The sequence below is a fragment of the Natator depressus genome, chromosome 1 (assembly GCF_965152275.1).
Source record: "Natator depressus isolate rNatDep1 chromosome 1, rNatDep2.hap1, whole genome shotgun sequence".
Lineage (NCBI taxonomy): Eukaryota > Metazoa > Chordata > Testudines > Cheloniidae > Natator > Natator depressus.
In genome coordinates, this window is record NC_134234.1 from 298639349 (window position 1) to 298658748 (window position 19400).

At 43.7% G+C, this 19400-nt stretch overlaps 1 protein-coding gene across 4 annotated transcripts in view; it reads right to left on the reverse strand.

Moving 5' to 3' along the window:
• Window positions 1–19400, reverse strand: part of SAMTOR (S-adenosylmethionine sensor upstream of mTORC1) — a 124593-nt gene that overhangs the window by 7527 nt on the left and 97666 nt on the right. For 3 of the 4 annotated variants that reach the window (XM_074942269.1, XM_074942268.1, XM_074942266.1), the window contains one exon: window positions 6895–7009. In XM_074942269.1, coding sequence (XP_074798370.1) covers window positions 6895–7009 — 115 coding nt within the window. Of the gene's footprint in view, window positions 1–6894; window positions 7010–15319; window positions 17700–19400 lie in introns of those variants that run through there. The other variant, XM_074942267.1, reaches the window with a different exon arrangement.

Genomic DNA, 19400 nt, shown 5'->3' on the forward strand with positions numbered 1-19400 from the left:
TCATTCAGTTGTTATCCACACCAAGCATCCGTCCACATACATCCTCTATCTCTATTTTAATCACAATTGTTAATACAACAAAAGGGCGGGGAGTCTCTGGGTGCTGTTTCTGTTGTTAGAGTATTGCTTTGAGTCTCTGTGAATTGCTTTGAGAACAGATTCTGTCTTAGAATGTACTAACACAATTAGCAGCTTGCAAGTTTCACACATAGAGGGAGAGAAACAGTACCAAAACCCAAGAGACCTCTTAATTAGTAATACCCTGGAATTTAAACTATGGGGAATCAAACTCATTTGTGATTTTAATACAGAACTTCTTTAATATGATCCAACATAATCCCCCTTTTGACACTAAGATTTATAATCGTCAGTGTCACTTTCTATGTAGCCTATTCAAGAGAAGGTACTGTGAGGCAATTTGAGTTTGTGATTCCAATTCATGCCACATACACGATCCTAGTGATGTATCTTTACTACAAGGTTCTGGGGCAACAGGCAAGGTGAGGCACACCCACTTTTGAGGAGTCCATTCGGTACAACCTCTAGTGTCCAATAGCTTCCCTCCCTCCCCAGCCCACTGGCTCAAGGTCCAGGGTAGCCAGAAGGATCCCATGTGTAATATGGGGAGTGGGCTAACCTTCAATACCTTTGCCTCCAGGGACTGTTGGTGTGCAATTTTGACAACAATTTCTCCCATTAACAAGTCTGGTTTTACAATACTGGAAACATATTGAATCCATTCATATTGATAAGTGTCAAACAATGATCTCTTTCTTTTTTAACAAATGCATCAAACCTTAATATTTCCCAATATGACCCAGAACATTTTGTGTTCCAAAGTAGCTAGTGCAAGTTTCTGCATTTCAGTGCATCCCATAGCTATGGCTGTGTAGTTTCCTATTTCTAATTTTTTTTTTTTTCTTATGCATAAGCCATGTGGTAGTATTAAGCCATTGCCAAAGATTCCATCGGGCTTTTAGGTTACCCAGACCAATTTGGACCAAGTCTACGTTGGCATGTACTTGTTTTTGTATCAGGCTGTCCTGTAGCTGGGACAGAAAGCTTAATTTATTTTTAAGTTCCTGCAGGTCTTCAGTATTTTTTTTTTTTTTTAAACACACAACAGTGCTAGCAACAAGACAAAACACAAGACAAAACATAGAACACAAAACACAATTTCTATTGTGACAGTAGATTCATGGTTTTGGGTTGCTTTTCAGCTGGCATTAGCTTTTCCTGATTTTCTGAAAGACAAAAAGAACATGTTTCTACCCCTTTTGGGGTGGCAGATTATTGCTTAAAATATTTCTTTTACAAATACCCTTGCTGATTGCAGGCAAAACAGAGGAATTGCCCCCACATTTTCCTGTTTTTGTTCTATAGGCAGGCCAGGTTTCAATGGCTTTTATCTTTTAAGGGTTATGGGGAAATTATCCCACTGTTTAGTCATTAAATCCCTGAGTTTTCCTTCTTATACTGCAGACCAAGTTAATAATGTTTTTCCTGCTGTGTTAAGCTTTAAGTTTTATTTACAGGTAATAACTGAGAAGCATCATTACCATACGACGTTAAAGGGTTTTTCCAAAAATCATACACACTATACATTGTTACAGGGATACTTATTATCATTAAATTTATTAAAATTATCTTGTTATCCCATGCCTTTTATTTAGACAATTTGTTTGCTGACCAGGTATGTCCTTTATCTGCAGCTCCTTTGTGCTGCTAATTCTTTCCTTCCTTTATCATTTAGGTAATTTGCATTTTCACAGAAGCTTCCTGCTTTTGGATTTAAAGCCATCAGCAGCTCACTAAAAGGGACACCATCAACTTTCACCAGAGTTTTGATTACTTTTAACTTCTGCTTCCAAAACACACAGCAATCTGAAAAAGAAAACCCAACCTATTGTGGCTCCCTTTGGAGCCCTAATAGCATTTTAATTAAGTAGCATGGTATGTTTGCATTTCTTTTGCCCCTTCTACAATATACCCTGCACATGTTCTGGGGCAAATGCACATTCCTTCCATAGTTTAACTTCTATAACATTATCCATATCAATTTTTACATAAGGTGTAACTATTTCTTTTTTTTTTGCTTACAGAGTTTTCATGTACCTTTATCAAAGTGACAGTCTGATTACTCAGAGCCATTTTAAGACTCAGTGTTTCTAACATTGCTTCTTTTTGTTTTGTGCACCTCACCCCTGCTGTTGCTTCAGAGGGCCACTGTCTTTTTTAAATTTCGTATTTATTTATTTTTTTTTACTACAGCTCTCATCTGCTATTTTGTTACAAAATCAAACAAACAAACAAAAACCAACCAACCAAACAAAAATAATCCAATTTTTTTTCTATTCTCCAGATTTTGACTGCCCTGCTGCAGCCACAACTTAAAAACATTTTAAATTTTGTAAAGCATTGAGTTACCTTTTAAGGGTTAAATGCCAAATCCCAAAGCCAAACAGCACTAATTACCTGTGTCTAGCAAAAAGGTCTGTCAGTTTTGCAACTTTGAATTAAAGAGTCAAATGGATTTTTAGTGGCATTATTTAAAACAAAAACAAAACCAACTGGTCCTTAGAACTTTACATATTTACACACACACAGATAGATACATACACATTTTCTTTTCTTTAACATCCCTTCCACGTTGCTCTGTTTTTTTTTTACATCTTACATTCCCTTTATACATTTGAGGCAGTTAAGTTCCAATAGAACCCCCTTATGTTCTTTTAGCAAATTTGACTAAATTGTCCAGTCAAATGATTTTAATCAGTTTCTTTTGCCTGGCTAATTTACAGACATTCCTTTGGAAAAGGGCCCATTTTTCCCTCAGAATGGCTGCAAAGAAACCAAGAATGCTCTTTCTCTAACACTTTTTTTTTCTTTTTAACATTTTCACAAAGTTTAGCTGCTTAATTCCCTCCAGCCTCTGCAGAGTTAACTTTTTTTTTTTTTTACTCTTTCTCTTTGTAATTATGCCTGGGGGTGCCATACATAGGACCTTCTCCCCCTTTACCTGCCTCCCTCCAGCCTCTGCAGAGTTAACTTTTTCACTCTTTTTGTATTCCTGGAGTGCCTCTTTCACTATTTTCAGCTGGCTTTGGGTATTTGTAGCCAGCACCTTCCAATTGTCTGCTCCCTTTTCCGTTTGTGCCTTTTCCTCTTTACATGAAGACAAGCGGAGGGAAGAATCCTTACATGCCTCCCACAACAACCAAATTGCTGCTGCATCTCTTTTGGCAGCACTAGAAGGTTTGTATATGAGGATATACTGAGCCAATCTATCCTCTAGGTCCGAAATAGTGCAGAGATCAGCTAGGGCTTGTTTAGTCCAAGGACTGTGCCCAAATTTTTGAAGGTTTTGTTTAAAAGGTGTAATTTCTTTAACAAAAGGTGAGGTTGGAGTTCCTTCTGACTCCATTCCTCCCTCTGGTACTGGCTTACCCTGTTTTCTTTTAAACATCTTAACATGGATATTTCAATCTCTTTGTCACTGCTGGTATTACTTAGCAAGTGACACAGCCTAGATTCTGAAATCATAGCTTAATCTATGCGTTTTTCCCCTGCTACCTTCCCGGAGGCCAGCAGGTCCCCTGCTACCTTCCCGGAGGCCAGCAGGTCTGGTTAACCTATTTCTCCCTGCTACCTTCTCGGAGGCCAGCCGGTCCGGTTAACCTGTTCTTCCCTGCTACCTTCTCGGAGGCCAGCAGGTCCCCTGCTACCTTCTCGGAGGCCAGCAGGTCTGGTTTAATCTGTTTTCCCTGCTACCTTCTCGGAGGCCAGCAGGTCTAGTTTAATCTGTTCTTCCCTGCTACCTTCTCGGAGGCCAGCAGGTCCCCTGCTACCTTCTCGGAGGCCAGCAGGTCTGGTTTAATCTGTTTTTCCTGCTACCTTCTCGGAGGCCAGCAGGTCCCCTGCTACCTTCTCGGAGGCCAGCAGGTCTGGTTTAATCTGTTTTTCCTGCTACCTTCTCGGAGGCCAGCAGGTCCCCTGCTACCTTCTCGGAGGCCAGCAGGTCTGGTTAACCTAATAGAAATGCCTAGCTCACTAGAGCTGGCGGTGTGCACACCAATATTTACAATAACTGAGGTTTTTTACCAATATTCCCCCTTTCGCAATTCTCCACCAAAATGTTGTACCAATAAATTAAAAACCAGCAGGATCTTATTAAAGGGAAAAAGGCAAAATACCACATTTATTGTGAATACAGAAAGAATCATAGTAAGCAGTTAGTTACAGCTGTAACATTCCATTCAATCTCATCTTTATTCACTCATTCATTCATACAAACACACACACACACACACACACACACACACACACAGGTTCTGCAAGGTTGTTATCATAGTAAGCAGTTAGTTATAGCTATAACATTCCATTCAATCTCATATTTATTCACACATTCACACACACACACACACACACAGAGGTTCTGCAAGGTTGTCATCATAGTTACCAGCCTTAGAGTTGCTCATGCCAAGCCACTGGCCAGGTGGCCTGGACATGAGGAGGGAGCAGGGCCTTGTCAGATGCTCATCTGATGCTCCTGGAAGTTGGTTTGCAGAATCAGACCCCAAAGTTCTCACTTTTTAAGAGTCTATTTTTATAGGAATTTCTTCCTATGCCAGTCTATGGGAATTGCTTCATCATGCTGTTGCTGAATCAATCAGCAGATAGCACATTCCTGACGGCTCCAAGAAGTTATCTTGTTCTTTGGTTCTCCCATTCTTGAGGCTGTTGGGTGGATTCCAGTCTGCCCTCCGGGGGTCCTCTGGTTATTTCCACTTGACGCCTTCTTCAGCCGATGGACACTGGATTCTTAGGCTGGCACCTCCCTGATCATTCAGTTGTTATCCACACCAAGCATCCGTCCACATACATCCTCTATCTCTATTTTAATCACAATTGTTAATACAACAAAAGGGCGGGGAGTCTCTGGGTGCTGTTTCTGTTGTTAGAGTATTGCTTTGAGTCTCTGTGAATTGCTTTGAGAACAGATTCTGTCTTAGAATGTACTAACACAATTAGCAGCTTGCAAGTTTCACACATAGAGGGAGAGAAACAGTACCAAAACCCAAGAGACCTCTTAATTAGTAATACCCTGGAATTTAAACTATGGGGAATCAAACTCATTTGTGATTTTAATACAGAACTTCTTTAATATGATCCAACATAAGCTTAGTCTACAGTGTAGTAGCTTGCTGCACATTGTTGTTACGTGGACGCTGCTGCAGCACACTAAAGTTCCTTAGTGCAATCTGACCTACTGCTGTAACAGACATCAGAGTTTACCAGCAACAGGTAAAAGCACACTACAGAACTTTTAGCATACAGCAACAGGGTCCACACAGTGACTGAGTGTGCGGCAGGTTAGCGCACTGTAGAATTAAACCCTGTCTTACTAAGCACCAAGTCTCTGTGTGGGCAAGTCCTTATGAGTGAGGCATACCTGTCACTTCTCCCTCACAAGCCGTGTTATGTGGGGGTTAGGAGTGCTCAGAGCACACCAATCAGATTGGGTCCTACAGGCAAGATAGATGGGGAATGCCTAGTTAGAGGATCCTGCTGGGGCTTAGGCATGAGATAGGCACCCAGACACCTAGACTGAGGCAGTTATGCACATACTCACTGGAATAACGTAGCTTAAGCACCTACAGTTGAGCAGCAGCTGAGCTGAGCATCTCAGTAGTGTTTAAATGTTGACTTAGGCACAAATCCTTTTAGGGATCCAGCATCGAGTCTGGTGATCACATCAACATGCAGTGCATGCACGGCCTAAACACTGCTATACAGCAGCAAACAATAAGCCTTCACACAAAGCAGCAGCAAACAACGGAATGTACATCTTTGCTGAAGGACAGCATTATCCTCAAGCTGTTAATATTACTGAATCCACATCTATCCTATATATTCCTGACTTAACACCCACTGTGAACTACTGTCTGGATTAGTATCAAAGAATATGAAGGCTGAAATATTACTGTGTTTAAATATGACAACTCCCTCGGTTTTCAATCAAATTTGGTCATACTATTGATTTGACTAGCACTACTCTCAGTGGCTGCTTTTACATTTTTACTTTGTCTTCACAAAGATTAGTTGTAATATTTATTAGCTTCTAATTACATTTCTAAAATAAAAGATATGAAATTGCTCATTCACTTCAGGATTCTTGGAGTCAGTGGATGTGGTGAAAGATTTAAAATAAAAATCTGTGCCTTTCTGTATCTTCTCATCTCCCTCCTACTCTCTTGTGACTCACTCTTGTTGAAGGCACTGTTATTCTGTTAGAGTCTGGTTAACCCTCACTAACATAAGTAAGGCCAAAATGGGGAGACAAAAGCAGTACATAATGATAACAGCAAGTTAAAAACATTTCAGGACTTTTCCAAAACACAGAGGTTGCACTTGTTTAATTAAGGATATTGTGTGTTGCACAGATTTAATTAAGCCTGTGCAATTTTGTGTGGGGCCACAAATGTTAACTTCAGCCATAAATTCTGTGGTGTTTGTTGCATCCAGCCAACGGCTCTGATTATAGTATATTTACCATGTTATAAATTGGAAAAAAAGTAATTTGTCTTCTCTTTCCTGTTCTTAGCTTTAAACCTTTAAATATACACTGCATGTCTATGGGATTTGCCAGTTTTTTTTCTTGTTTAACTCTAAAAATTCATATTATAGAGGCTTGACCAATGTGATAAGATTGATAAACTTAGATTGTTTCAACAAACTTGAGATATTTCCTTCCTCAATCCCCCCGTCCTCCAGAAGCCAAACAGAATACCTGCTTTTAAAAACAGACCCATATTCCCTTAAGTCTTACACTTTAGAAAGTACCCCTAAAATACATAATTCAAAGTAAAAATAAATTCAGTAAACATTACATACCTCAACAGCTGGGACAATGTCTATACCGACAGTCAAGAATTCTTCAAACTTCAGAAATGGATTAAAGCAGCTGCCAACATCAAGTAATCTAATTTTTCCTGAGGGGGGCAGCAACCTAAGAAAGTAGAAATTCAGTTTTATCAAATGCTATTTGTTAAAAGGTATATTTGGAATTAGCAATTGGAGCAAAAGACGGTTATGTAGAACATTAAGTGCCGACTAAATAGAGGGGAAAATTATTTATTATTTGTACTCTGAAGTTGCCTAGAGGCGGCCCATTGTGCTAAGAAGATGGTCCATGCCCTGAAGACGGTACAACCTAACCATAAGGTGAGAGACAACAGCTGAACACAATGCAGAGACCAGGTAGGAAGCACAAGGCAACAATTCTGATCAGCATGATAAATACTGAGTTTTGTGGCTGATGCTTACCCTTGGTGCTATGAATCAATTTATTTTTCAAACATATACGTTCTCCTGAGGGCACTGACTGAACCAGAATTACCAAAATGAAAAGGCTGAGGATGATATTACACCAACATGTTACAATAACTAAAAAGAGATTTAGGAATACTGCATATGTTTTGAATAACCTGGTTTTTGTTAGTCTGATTTCTTTAGTAGTTGCACTAGTTTCATACTATGGTTAAAATACAACAAACAAACGACTATAAATAAAATCTCTAGTAAATACATAAAGGTTTAAATATTATTTCACATGAAGCATTTTTGTTCTCTTTGTAAAGAACCATGCACACGACACTAATAATTTTACACACACACAAACTAGAAGTAGTGAGGTTAAAGAAAAAAATGTATACAGTGTTTCACGAAAAAAGTGTCCTCACAGTGAGATTTATTATTTGTGTTGTCTCAATGTCTACAGGCAGAAATCATGCCACTGTAAATGTCCAATGTTAGCTTCATTGTCAATGCTGTATATATAGCAAAATGACAACAGTGCTCTTAACTGCAGAATTTAAATTTTTATTTCACATAATTTGGATAATTATTGGAATACACAGCTGTTTTATCAGAAATATATAGCATTAGAATCACAGAATATCACAGTTGGAAGGGACCTCAGGAGATCATCTAGTCCAACCCTCTTCAATCCCCAATTTTTGCCCCAGATCCCTAAATGGCCCCCTCAAGGATTGAACTCACAACCCTGGATTTAGCAGGCCAATGCTCAAACCACTGAGCTATCCCTCCCCCCAATAAGTCTAATAGTTTTAGACTTACATTTAAAACTATTTTTGCTATGTACATTACAACCTAGTTAAATAAACTATTCAGATGTATCTTTGTATGACAGCCCTTCAGATTACAAAATCTGCCAATGTGTGTATCATCCTTACACAATTCAAGGTTTTTTTTTAAAGTTAATTTAATGTTTAGAAAGGACTTAAATTTGTAACCTGCATCCAAGGAAAAATAGCAAACAGGTGATAAAGTTACTAAAGTTACTACCTGACTGTAATCCAAAATCTTATTCTAAACTAGAGATGAACATTTTTACTATTAGCTAGAGTTGCTCACAATATTTTGAAGAGAAAGTTAACACAGTTAGTACTAATTACCCTGATCACTGACGGGGGTGGGCTTTTTGTCACACCTATTGTTTTAAAATGTTAGATAGTAAACTTTTGGGGGACTGGACCATGTGTTTCATATATCCATACATCGGTCCCAGTCTGAACCTGCAATATAAAAAAGGAATTAATTTATGTACTTGTAATTTCTGAAGCATCAGCCCAGGTGTCATACCTTCATCACCGTGCAGGTATCCATTATTTTTAAATGATTTTGGCTTTGGCACTCTTTCAGATGGTATGATAAGAAGGACTTTTAGAGGTATATAGAAAGCAGAGTAGCTGCATCTACAAATTAGATAATTAGAGAAACACCTCACTCTTAATGATTCCACAGTCTCTGACAAATTTGTAGTTAAGAAAAATGAGTTTAGTGTGATCAAACAATTATGCAAGGCTAAAAAGACAACTGGCCTCACAGCTTGAGGCAGAGGGGAGGAAAAAAATCATCCTTTTCGCAGAGACTCTTGCAGGAAAAAAATATCAGAATTTTAAGAGACATGCAGTGCTTTCACTTCCTGCCACATCAAAAGAAAACAACATTTTGAAATAAATTAAGGAGGACAAAAGAAGAAGTTACTCACCACAACGGTTCTTCAAGATGTGTCCCCCCTATGGGTGCTCCACTGTAGGCGTGTGCATGGCCCCGGACCACTGATTGGGAACTTCAACAGCAGTACGTCCAGCCCGCCACGAGGCCGGCCAGCGTCCACAGGCACCCTCCTCAGTTCCCTCTCTACCGCAGAATCAACTAGTGGAACTCCAAAGTAGAGGGGAGGAGAGTGGGTCGTGGAGCTCGCATAGGGACACATCTCAAAAAACCATTACTGCTGAACAAGGTGAATAACTTCTTCTTAGCCCTGGCCTACTCTATGGGGCTAAAGTGTAGGTCGAATTTAGCCACGTTAGGTCGATTTTAAAATGAATGCGTCTACAGTCACAACCAACCCTGTTCAGTCAACCCAAAGGACTCTTAAATCGACTTCTGTACTCCTCCCCAGCGAGGGGAGTAGCGCTAAAATAGACTCCTGGGTCAAATTTCGGGTAGTGCAGACACAATTCGACAGCACTGGCCTCCGGGAGCTAACCCAGTGTGCTCCAATGTGACCGCTGTGGACAGCACTTTGAACTTCGATGCACTAGCCAGGTACACAGGAAAAGCCCTGGGAAATTTTTGAATTTCATTTCCTGTTTGGTCAGTGCGGTGAGCTCAGCAGCACAGGCGACCATGCGGTCCCCCCAGAATTGCAAACGAGCTCCAGCACGGACCGATAAGGGAGACACTGGATCTGGTTGCTCTATGGGGAGAAGAAATCTGTGCAGGCCGAATTCTGATCAAAAAGAAGAAATGCTAATATATATGCCAAAATCACACAGGGCATGGTGGAGAGAGGCTACAACAGGGACACACAGCAGTGCCGCGTGAAAGTTAAGGAGCTCAGGCAAGCCTACCAAAAGACAAAGGAGGCAAATAGTAGCTCCGGATCAGAGCCCCATACATGCCACTTCTGTGATCAGCTGCATGGCATTCTTGGAGGGGACCCTACCACTACCCCACCACTGTCCTTGGACAGCTGCAAGGGGGGAGTCTCACGCAACAGGGAGGAGGATTTTGTGGATGAGGAAGGAGGAGGAGGAGGAGGAGAAGGAGAATGCACAGCAGGCAAGTGGTAAATCCGTTCTCCCTGGCAGGCCAGGATCTTTTCATCACCTTGGAGCCAATACCCTCCCAAGGCGGGATCCCTGACCCTCAAGCCAGAGAAGGCACCTCTGGTGAGTGCACATTTGTAACTACAGTACAGGGTTTAAAAGCAATAGTGTTTAATGTTTGATTTGCTCTGAAGAATTGGGATGCATTCGCGGCCAGTATAGCTACTGGAAAAGTCTGTTAACATGTCTGGGGACAGAGTGGGAATCCTCCAGGGATATCTCCCTGAAGCTCTCCTGGAGGTACTCTGAAAGCCTTTCCAGAAGGTTTCTGGGGAGGGCTGCCTTATTTCATCCTCCACAGTAGGACACATTACCACGCCAAGCCAGTAGCAAGTAGTCTGGAATCATTGCAGCACAAAGCATGGCAGCAAATGGTCCTGGGTTCTGGTCACATTCAAGCAACATTTGGTCTATATCTTTCTATGTTAGCCTCAGGAGAGTGACATCATTCATGGTCACTTGGTTGAAATAGGGGAATTTTTGTAAGGGAACAGTAAAAGGACCCCGTTCATGCTCGGCTGTTTGCGCTTGGCTAAAAAGGATCATTCCCGAGAACTGCCATGTGGTGGGGGGAGGGGTGAAGGGATCATCCCAGAGAATAGCCATGCAGTGGGGTGGGGGGAGGTGCACGCTGCACATCCACCCGAAAACCACAGCCCCTCCGTTTAAATGTGAAACCCAACTAGCATTGCTTGCTATGGGAAAGGAGGGCGTTGCAGTTTGAAACCATTCCCACATGTTATGAAGGTGTAAGACGACAACCCCGTGTACCCTTTGGCTTATCATGGCTGCCTGGAAACCGAATTCTGCTGCCCAGCCATATGTGATGTGTCACCATACTGGCAGGCGCTCAATATAAAAGGCAAAATGTGACCTCGTACCTAAAGCACATGTGCGGTCTGCTGTGAATTGATTCACTGTGAAAGAGTTTCCCTTTTGTTCTCAGAAATGTTATCTTAAAATTTTACTCTCCCTTTTTATCGCCCGCCAGGTGCAAATGTTTCTATGCTCCCCCTATCATCTCCGTCCCTGAGGTTATCACAGATTAGAAGGCGAAAAAAAATGCACTCACGATGACACGTTTTCCGAGCTCATGCAGTCCTCCCGCACTGATAGGACACAGCTTAAAGCATGGAGGCATTCAGTGGCAGAGGCCAGGAAAGCATTAAGTGACTGCGATAAGCAGAAGCAGGAGGCGATGCTGAAGCGAATGGGGGAGCAAACGGACATGATGAAGCATCTGTTGGAGCTGCACGAAAGCCAACAAGAGCACAGACACCTGCTGCATCCATTGTATAACCGCCTGCCCTCCTCAAGTTCCATATCCTCCTCACCCAGACGCCCAAGAACACGGGGGGGCGGACTGGCTGGCTCCGGGCACCCAGCCACTCCACTCCAGAGGATGGCCCAAGCAACAGAAGACTGCCATTCAAACAGTTTGGATTTGTAGTGTGGCTACAATAAGCAATGTAGCCTTGTCCTTCCCTCCTCCCCCACCCCACCCCACTCAGGCTACCTTGTCAGTTCTCAATTTTTTTTTTAAAATTAATAAAGAAAGAATGCATGGTTTCAAAACAAGTTAGTTACTTTATTTCCTTTGCCAGCTGTGATCAAAGGCGGGAGGGTGGTTGGCTTACAGGGAATTAAAATCAACAAAGGGGGAGGGTTTGCAGCAAGGAGAAACACAATGTAGTCTGGCCAGTCACGAAACCGGTGTTCAAAGCCTCTCTGATGAGCAGCATGCCTAGCTGTGCTCTTCTAATTGCCCAGGTGTCTGGCTGCTCAAAACTGGCCGCCAGACGATTTGCCTCAACCTCCCACCCCGCCATAAACGTCTCCCCCTTACTCTCACAGATATTATGGAGCACACAGCAAGCAGCAATAGCAATGGGAATGTTGGTTGTGCTGAGGTCTAACCTAGTCATCAAACAGCACCAACGAGTTTTCAAACGTCCAAAGGCACATTCTACCACCATTCTGCACTAGCTCAGCCTATAGTTGAACTGCTCCTTACTACTGTCCAGGGTGCCTGTGTACAGCTTCATGAGCCATGGGAGCAAGTGGTAGGCTGGGTCCCCAAGGATAACTACAGGCATTTCAACATCCTCAAAGGTAATTTTCTGGTCTGGGAAGCAAGTCCCTTCTTGCAGCTGCTCGAACAGCCCAGAGCTCCTAACGAGGTGAGTATCATGCACCTTTCCCGGGCATCCCATGTTGATGTCAGTGAAACGTCCCTTGTGATCCACCAGTGCTTGCAGCACCATTGAGAAGTACCCCTTGCGGTTTACATACTGGTTGGCAAGGTGGTCTGGTGCCACGGTAGGGATATGCGTTCTGTCTATTGCCCCACCACAGTTAGGGATTCCCATTGCATTAAAGCCATCCACTATGACCTACACATTTCCCAGAGTCACTACCCTTGATAACAGAACGTCAGGGATTGCATTGGCTATTTGGATCACAGCAGTCCCCACAGTAGATTTGCCCACTCCAAACTGATTTCTGACTGACCGGTAGCAGTCAGGTGTTGCAAGCTTCCACTGGGCTATCGCCACTCGCTTCTCAACTGTCAGGGCAGCTCTCATCCTGGTATTCCTGCACTTCAGGGCAGGGGAAAGCAACTCAAAGTTCAAGGAACGTGGCCTTATGCATGCAAAAGTTTCGCAGCCACTGTGAATCATCCCATACCTACAACACTATGCAGTCCCACCAACCTCTGCTGGTTTGCCGGGCCCAGATTCGGCATTCCACTGCATCAACCAGTCCCACTGCCACCACCATGTCCAACTGCCACAGCCCATGCTTTCAGAAATGTCTGTGTCCATATCCTCCTCACAATTATCCTCGTGCTGGCATCTCTTAGCTAGGTTCTGCACATACTGCAGGATAATGCGCAAGGCGTTTACAATGCTCACAACAGCAGCAGTGAGCTGAACGGGCTCCCTACTTGCCGTGCTATGGCATCTGCACGGGTAACCCAGGAAAAAAGGCATGAAATGATTGTCTGCTGTTGCTTTCACGAAGGGAGGGAGGGAAAGACCCAAAACCACCTGCGACAATGTTTTTGCCCCATCAGGCATTGGAAGCTTAACCCAGAATTCCAATGGGCAGCAGAGACTGCAGGAACTGTGGGATAGCTACCCACAGTGCACCACTCCATGAGTCGATCCTAGCCACGGTATTGAAGATGCACTCCGTCAACTTAATGCATTTAGTGGGGACATACACAATCGACTGTATAAAATTGATTTCTAAAGATCTACTTCTATAAAATCGACCTAATTTCGTAGTGTAGACATACCCTTTGAGTAGTGTCCCTATGGGTGCTCTACTGTAGGTGACTCCCAAGCAGTACCCATCACTGGAGGCTGGGACTTTGGAGTAGAGGCTGATAGAGATGACAGTCTATGGCACCAAATTGGGCATCTGTAGCCAAGTCCCCTAGAATAGCACAATATTCTGCAAAGGTATGCGCAGATGCCCAGGTGGCTACTCTGCAGATCTCAGATATAGGGATACCCTTTGAGAAGGCATCAATGAGGAGACTGACCTGGTGGAATGCGTGCGTATTGAAGATGGAGGTATCACCCCACGTAGTTGGTAGCAGAGTTTAATATAGCCAGAGACCCACATGAAGAACCTCTGAGCTGAGACGACTGCACCTTTCAATCTATCCACAGAGAGGAAGAGTCTCAGAGATTTTCTAAAGGCCTTTGTCCTGTCCAAATATAAGGCCACAGCTCTTCTCACGGCAAGCATATGGAGGATGGCTTCCCTGTTGTCCTCATGAGGTTTGGGATAACATGTTAAAAGCTGAATAAGTTGATACATGTGAAATGCAGAAGTCACTTTAGGGGTGAACTTCAGATGTGGTCTGAGTGTGACCTTATCAGAGAAGAACACATTAAAGGGGAATGCGCCATCAAGGCTCTCATCTCCCCTATTCTTAAGGCTGAAGTGATGGAAATGGGGAACACCATCTTCATGGAAAGGTGAGTTAGTGAACAAGTGGCCATGGGTTCAAATGGCGGTCTAGTCAGTCCTTTTAAACACTAGACTGAGGTTCTACTGGGAGTGGGGGGCCTGGGTTGTGGGAAGAGGTTTGCTTTGAAACCTCTTTGTAGTTGGGTGGGAAAAGGTTGAATAGCCTTCTACCTGCCAGTAAAAAGTTGTGATTGCTGCTAAATGAACCTCCAGCAAGTTAATAGAGAGACCCGATTTCTTTAAGGTAATCTAAGACCACCGGTAGGGTGGCTATATTAGATGTAAAAAGAAATAAGAAAAGGAGTACTTGTGGCACCTTAGAGACTAACCAGTTTATTTGAGCATGAGCTTTCGTGAGCTACAGCTCACTTCATCGGATGCATAGCATATCGTGGAAACTGCAGAAGACATTATATACACACAGAGACCATGAAACAAAACTTCCTCCCACCCCACTGTCCTGCTGCTAACAGCTTATCTAAAGTGATCATCAAGGAAGGCCATTTCCAGCACAAATCCAGGTTTTCTCACCCTTCCCCCCCCCCCCCCCACACACACACAGACACACATACAAACTCACTCTCCTGCTGGTAATAGCCCATCCCTCTTTGAAACCTCTCTTTATAATGCGCATGATAATCAAGGTGGGTCATTTCCAGCACCAATCCAGGTTTTCTCACCACCACCCCCCCCACACACACACCCCCCTCCAAAAACCACACACACAAACTCACTCTCCTGCTGGCAATAGCTCATCTTACAATGTGCACAGCAATAATCCAAGTTTAACCAGAACGTCTTGGGGGGGGGTTTGTAGGAAAAAAAACAAGGGGAGATAGGCTACCTTGCATAATGACTTAGCCACTCCCAGTCTCTATTCAAGCCCAAATTAATAGTATCCAATTTGCAAATGAATTCCAATTCAGCAGTTTCTCGCTGGAGTCTGGATTTGAAGTTTTTTTGCTTTAAGATAGCGACCCTCATGTCTGTGATTGCGTGACCAGAGAGATTGAAGTGTTCTCCGACTGGTTTATGAATGTTATAATTCTTAACATCTGATTTGTGTCCATTTATTCTTTTACGTAGAGACTGTCCAGTTTGACCAATGTACATGGCAGAGGGGCATTGCTGGCACATGATGGCATATATCACATTGGTGGATGTGCAGGTGAACAAGCCTCTGATAGTGTGGCTGATGTTGTTAGGCCCTGTGATGGTGTCCCCTGAATAGATATGTGGGCACAGTTGGCAACGGGCTTTGTTGCAAGGATAGGTTCCTGGGTTAGTGGTTCTGTTGTGTGGTATGTGGTTGTTGGTGAGTATTTGCTTCAGGTTGGGGGGCTGTCTGTAGGCAAGGACTGGCCTTTCTCCCAAGATTTGTGAGAGTGTTGGGTCATCCTTCAGGATAGGTTGTAGATCCTTAATAATGCGTTGGAGGGGTTTTAGTTGGGGGCTGAAGGTGACGGCTAGTGGCGTTCTGTTATTTTCTTTGTTAGGCCTGTCCTGTAGTAGGTGACTTCTGGGAACTCTTCTGGCTCTTATCAATCTGTTTCTTCACTTCCGCAGGTGGGTATTGTAGTTGTAAGAATGCTTGATAGAGATCTTGTAGGTGTTTGTCTCTGTCTGAGGGGTTGGAGCAAATGCGGTTGTATCGCAGAGCTTGGCTGTAGACGATGGATCGTGTGGTGTGGTCAGGGTGAAAGCTGGAGGCATGTAGGTAGGAATAGCGGTCAGTAGGTTTCCGGTATAGGGTGGTGTTGATGTGACCATCGCTTATTAGCACTGTAGTGTCCAGGAAGTGGATCTCTTGTGTGGACTGGACCAGGCTGAGGTTGATGGTGGGATGGAAATTGTTGAAATCATGGTGGAATTCCTCAAGGGCTTCTTTTCCATGGGTCCAGATGATGAAGATGTCATCAATATAGCGCAAGTAAAGTAGGGGCGTTAGGGGACGAGAGCTGAGGAAGCGTTGTTCTAAATCAGCCATAAAAATGTTGGCATACTGTGGGGCCATGCGGGTACCCATAGCAGTGCCGCTGATTTGAAGGTATACATTGTCCCCAAATGTAAAATAGTTATGGGTAAGGACAAAGTCACAAAGTTCAGCCACCAGGTTAGCCGTGACATTATCGGGGATAGTGTTCTTGATGGCTTGTAGTCCATCTTTGTGTGGAATGTTGGTGTAGAGGGCTTCTACATCCATAGTGGCCAGGATGGTGTTATCAGGAAGATCACCAATGGATTGTAGTTTCCTCAGGAAGTCAGTGGTGTCTCGAAGGTAGCTGGGAGTGCTGGTAGCGTAGGGCCTGAGGAGTGAGTCTACATAGCCGGACAATCCTGCTGTCAGGGTGCCAATGCCTGAGATGATGGGGCGTCCAGGATTTCCAGGTTTATGGATCTTGGGTAGTAGATAGAATATCCCAGGTCGGGGTTCCAGGGGTGTGTCTGTGCGGATTTGATCTTGTGCTTTTTCAGGAAGTTTCTTGAGCAAATGCTGTAGATGCTTTTGGTAACTCTCAGTGGGATCAGAGGGTAATGGCTTGTAGAAAGTGGTGTTGGAGAGCTGCCGAGCAGCCTCTTGTTCATATTCCGACCTATTCATGATGACAACAGCACCTCCTTTGTCAGCCTTTTGATTATGATGTCAGAGTTGTTTCTGAGGCTGTGGATGGCATTGTGTTTTGCATGGCTGAGGTTATGGGGCAAGTGATGCTGCTTTTCCACAATTTCAGCCCGTGCACGTCGGCGGAAGCACTCTATGTAGAAGTCCAGTCTGCTGTTTCGACCTTCAGGAGGAGTCCACCTAGAATCCTTCTTTTTGTAATGTTGGTAGGCAGGCCTCTGTGGATCATTATGTTGTTCAGAGGTATTTTGGAAATATTCCTTGAGTCGGAGACGTCGAAAATAGGATTCTAGGTCACCACAGAACTGTATCATGTTCGAGGGGGTGGAGGGGCAGAAGGAGAGACCCCGAGATAGGACAGCTGCTTCTGCTGGGCTGAGAGTATAGTTGGATAGGTTAACAATATTGCTGGGTGGGTTGAGGGGACCATTGCTGTGGCCCCTTGTAGCCTGTAGTAGTTTAGAAAGTTTAGTGTCCTTTTTCTTTTGTAGAGAAGTAAAGTGTGCGTTGTAAATGGCTTGTCTAGTTTTAGTAAAATCCAGCCACGAGGAAGTTTGTGTGGAAGGTTGGTTTTTTATGAGAGTATCCATTTTTGAGAGCTCATTCTTAATCTTTCCCTGTTTGCTGTAGAGGATGTTGATCAGGTGATTCCGCAGTTTCTTTGAGAGCGTGTGGCACAAGCTGTCAGCATAGTCTGTGTGGTATGTAGATTGTAATGGATTTTTTACCTTCAGTCCTTTTGGTACGATGTCCATCTGTTTGCATTTGGAAAGGAAGATGATGTCTGTCTGTATCTGTACAAGTTTTTTCATGCAGTTGATAGATTTCCACTCCATGCGGCTAAATGCAGTGCCTTGCATAATGACAGTTTTCAGAGTAACAGCCGTGTTAGTCTGTATTCGTAAAAAGAAAAAAGAAAAGGAGTACTTGTGGCACCTTAGAGACTAACCAGTTTATTTGAGCATGAGCTTTCGTGAGCTACAGCTCACTTCATCGGATGCATAGCATATCGTGGAAACTGCAGAAGACATTATATACACACACAGAGACCATGAAACAAAACTTCCTCCCACCCCACTCTCCTGCTGCTAACAGCTTATCTAAAGTGATCATCAAGGAAGGCCATTTCCAGCACAAATCCAGGTTTTCTCACCCTTCCCCCCCCCCCCCCCAGACACACATACAAACTCACTCTCCTGCTGGTAATAGCCCATCCCTCTTTGAAACCTCTCTTTATAATGCGCATGATAATCAAGGCAGGTCATTTCCAGCACTAATCCAGGTTTTCTCACCACCCGCCCCCACACACACACACCCCCCTCCAAAAACCACACACACAAACTCACTCTCCTGCTGGCAATAGCTCATCTTACAATGTGCACAGCAATAATCCAAGTTTAACCAGAACGTCGGGGGGGGGGGGGGGGGTTTGTAGGACCCTTGGGTTGGCACCAGATCTGGAACCTCTTCCATTCCTGGAAGTAGGTACAATGAGTAGTGCTCTTTCTACTGTGTAACAGCACCTCCTGTACCTCCTCAGAGCAAGATATCTCTATGTGCCAAATCTATGAAGAAGCCACGCTTTGAGGCGCAGGATCCACAGATTGGGGTGGAAGGTTCGTCCCTCATTCTGCGACAGGAGGTAAGGAGTGACCAGTAGAGTCATTGGTGGACAAAATGCCAGTTGCAGCGGTTTGCGTGACCCAGGTGAGGGTGATCAGAATAATATTGTTCCCTTTTTATCTTGAACAAGACCTTCGGTAATAGAGGGAATGGGGGAAAAAGGTGTAAAGCAGGCCCTTGACTCAAGGAAGGAGAGTGTCTCCCAAGAAGGGTCGTCCAATTCCCGCCCTGGAGCAGTACAGTGGACATTTCTTGTTCTGATAACTAACGAATTTATTACTGGTGTCCCTCATTGTCAGACTATGTCGTGTAGAATAGCCAACTATCTCCCATTCATGTGGGAATCTGTGGCTGAGATGGTCAGCCATTGTTTTGTATATTCCTGGTAGGTAGGCTGCTGATATTAAGATGTTGTGGGAGATGCACTAGTTCCATAGGTTCTATGCACAGAGAATGAGACCTTGCACCTCCCTGTCGGTTTATATAGTACATGCAGGCCATGTTGTCTGTCATGACCTTTGTATGCTTGTCCTTAATCAGTGGGAGAAAGTGAGCATACGTGTTTCTGACTGCTCGGAACTTGAGCAGGTTGATATGGAGACATGTCTCCACAAGAGACCATTTGCCCTGTATTTTGTGACCACTGAGATGCGCGCCCCATCCTCTGAGGGATGAATCACTAATCAGGAGTAGAGATGGGGAGGACTGAATAAACGGGATTCTCGTTAAGATGTCTATCAGGTTCTTCCACCAGTTATGGGACAGTTTGACCCTGGTGGGCATTGATATAAGTTTATGTTGTCTCTGTTTGGCTTGTAAACTGAACTGAATCATGCTTGAAGGCATCTCGTTCATAGTCTGACATGAGCAAGAACCGATGTGTCTGTGGCCATGTGTCCCAGAAACTGGAGGCAATGCTTGGCTGAAATTTGGGGCCTGGATTGCACTGTTTCTATCCAAGAAGAGAGACT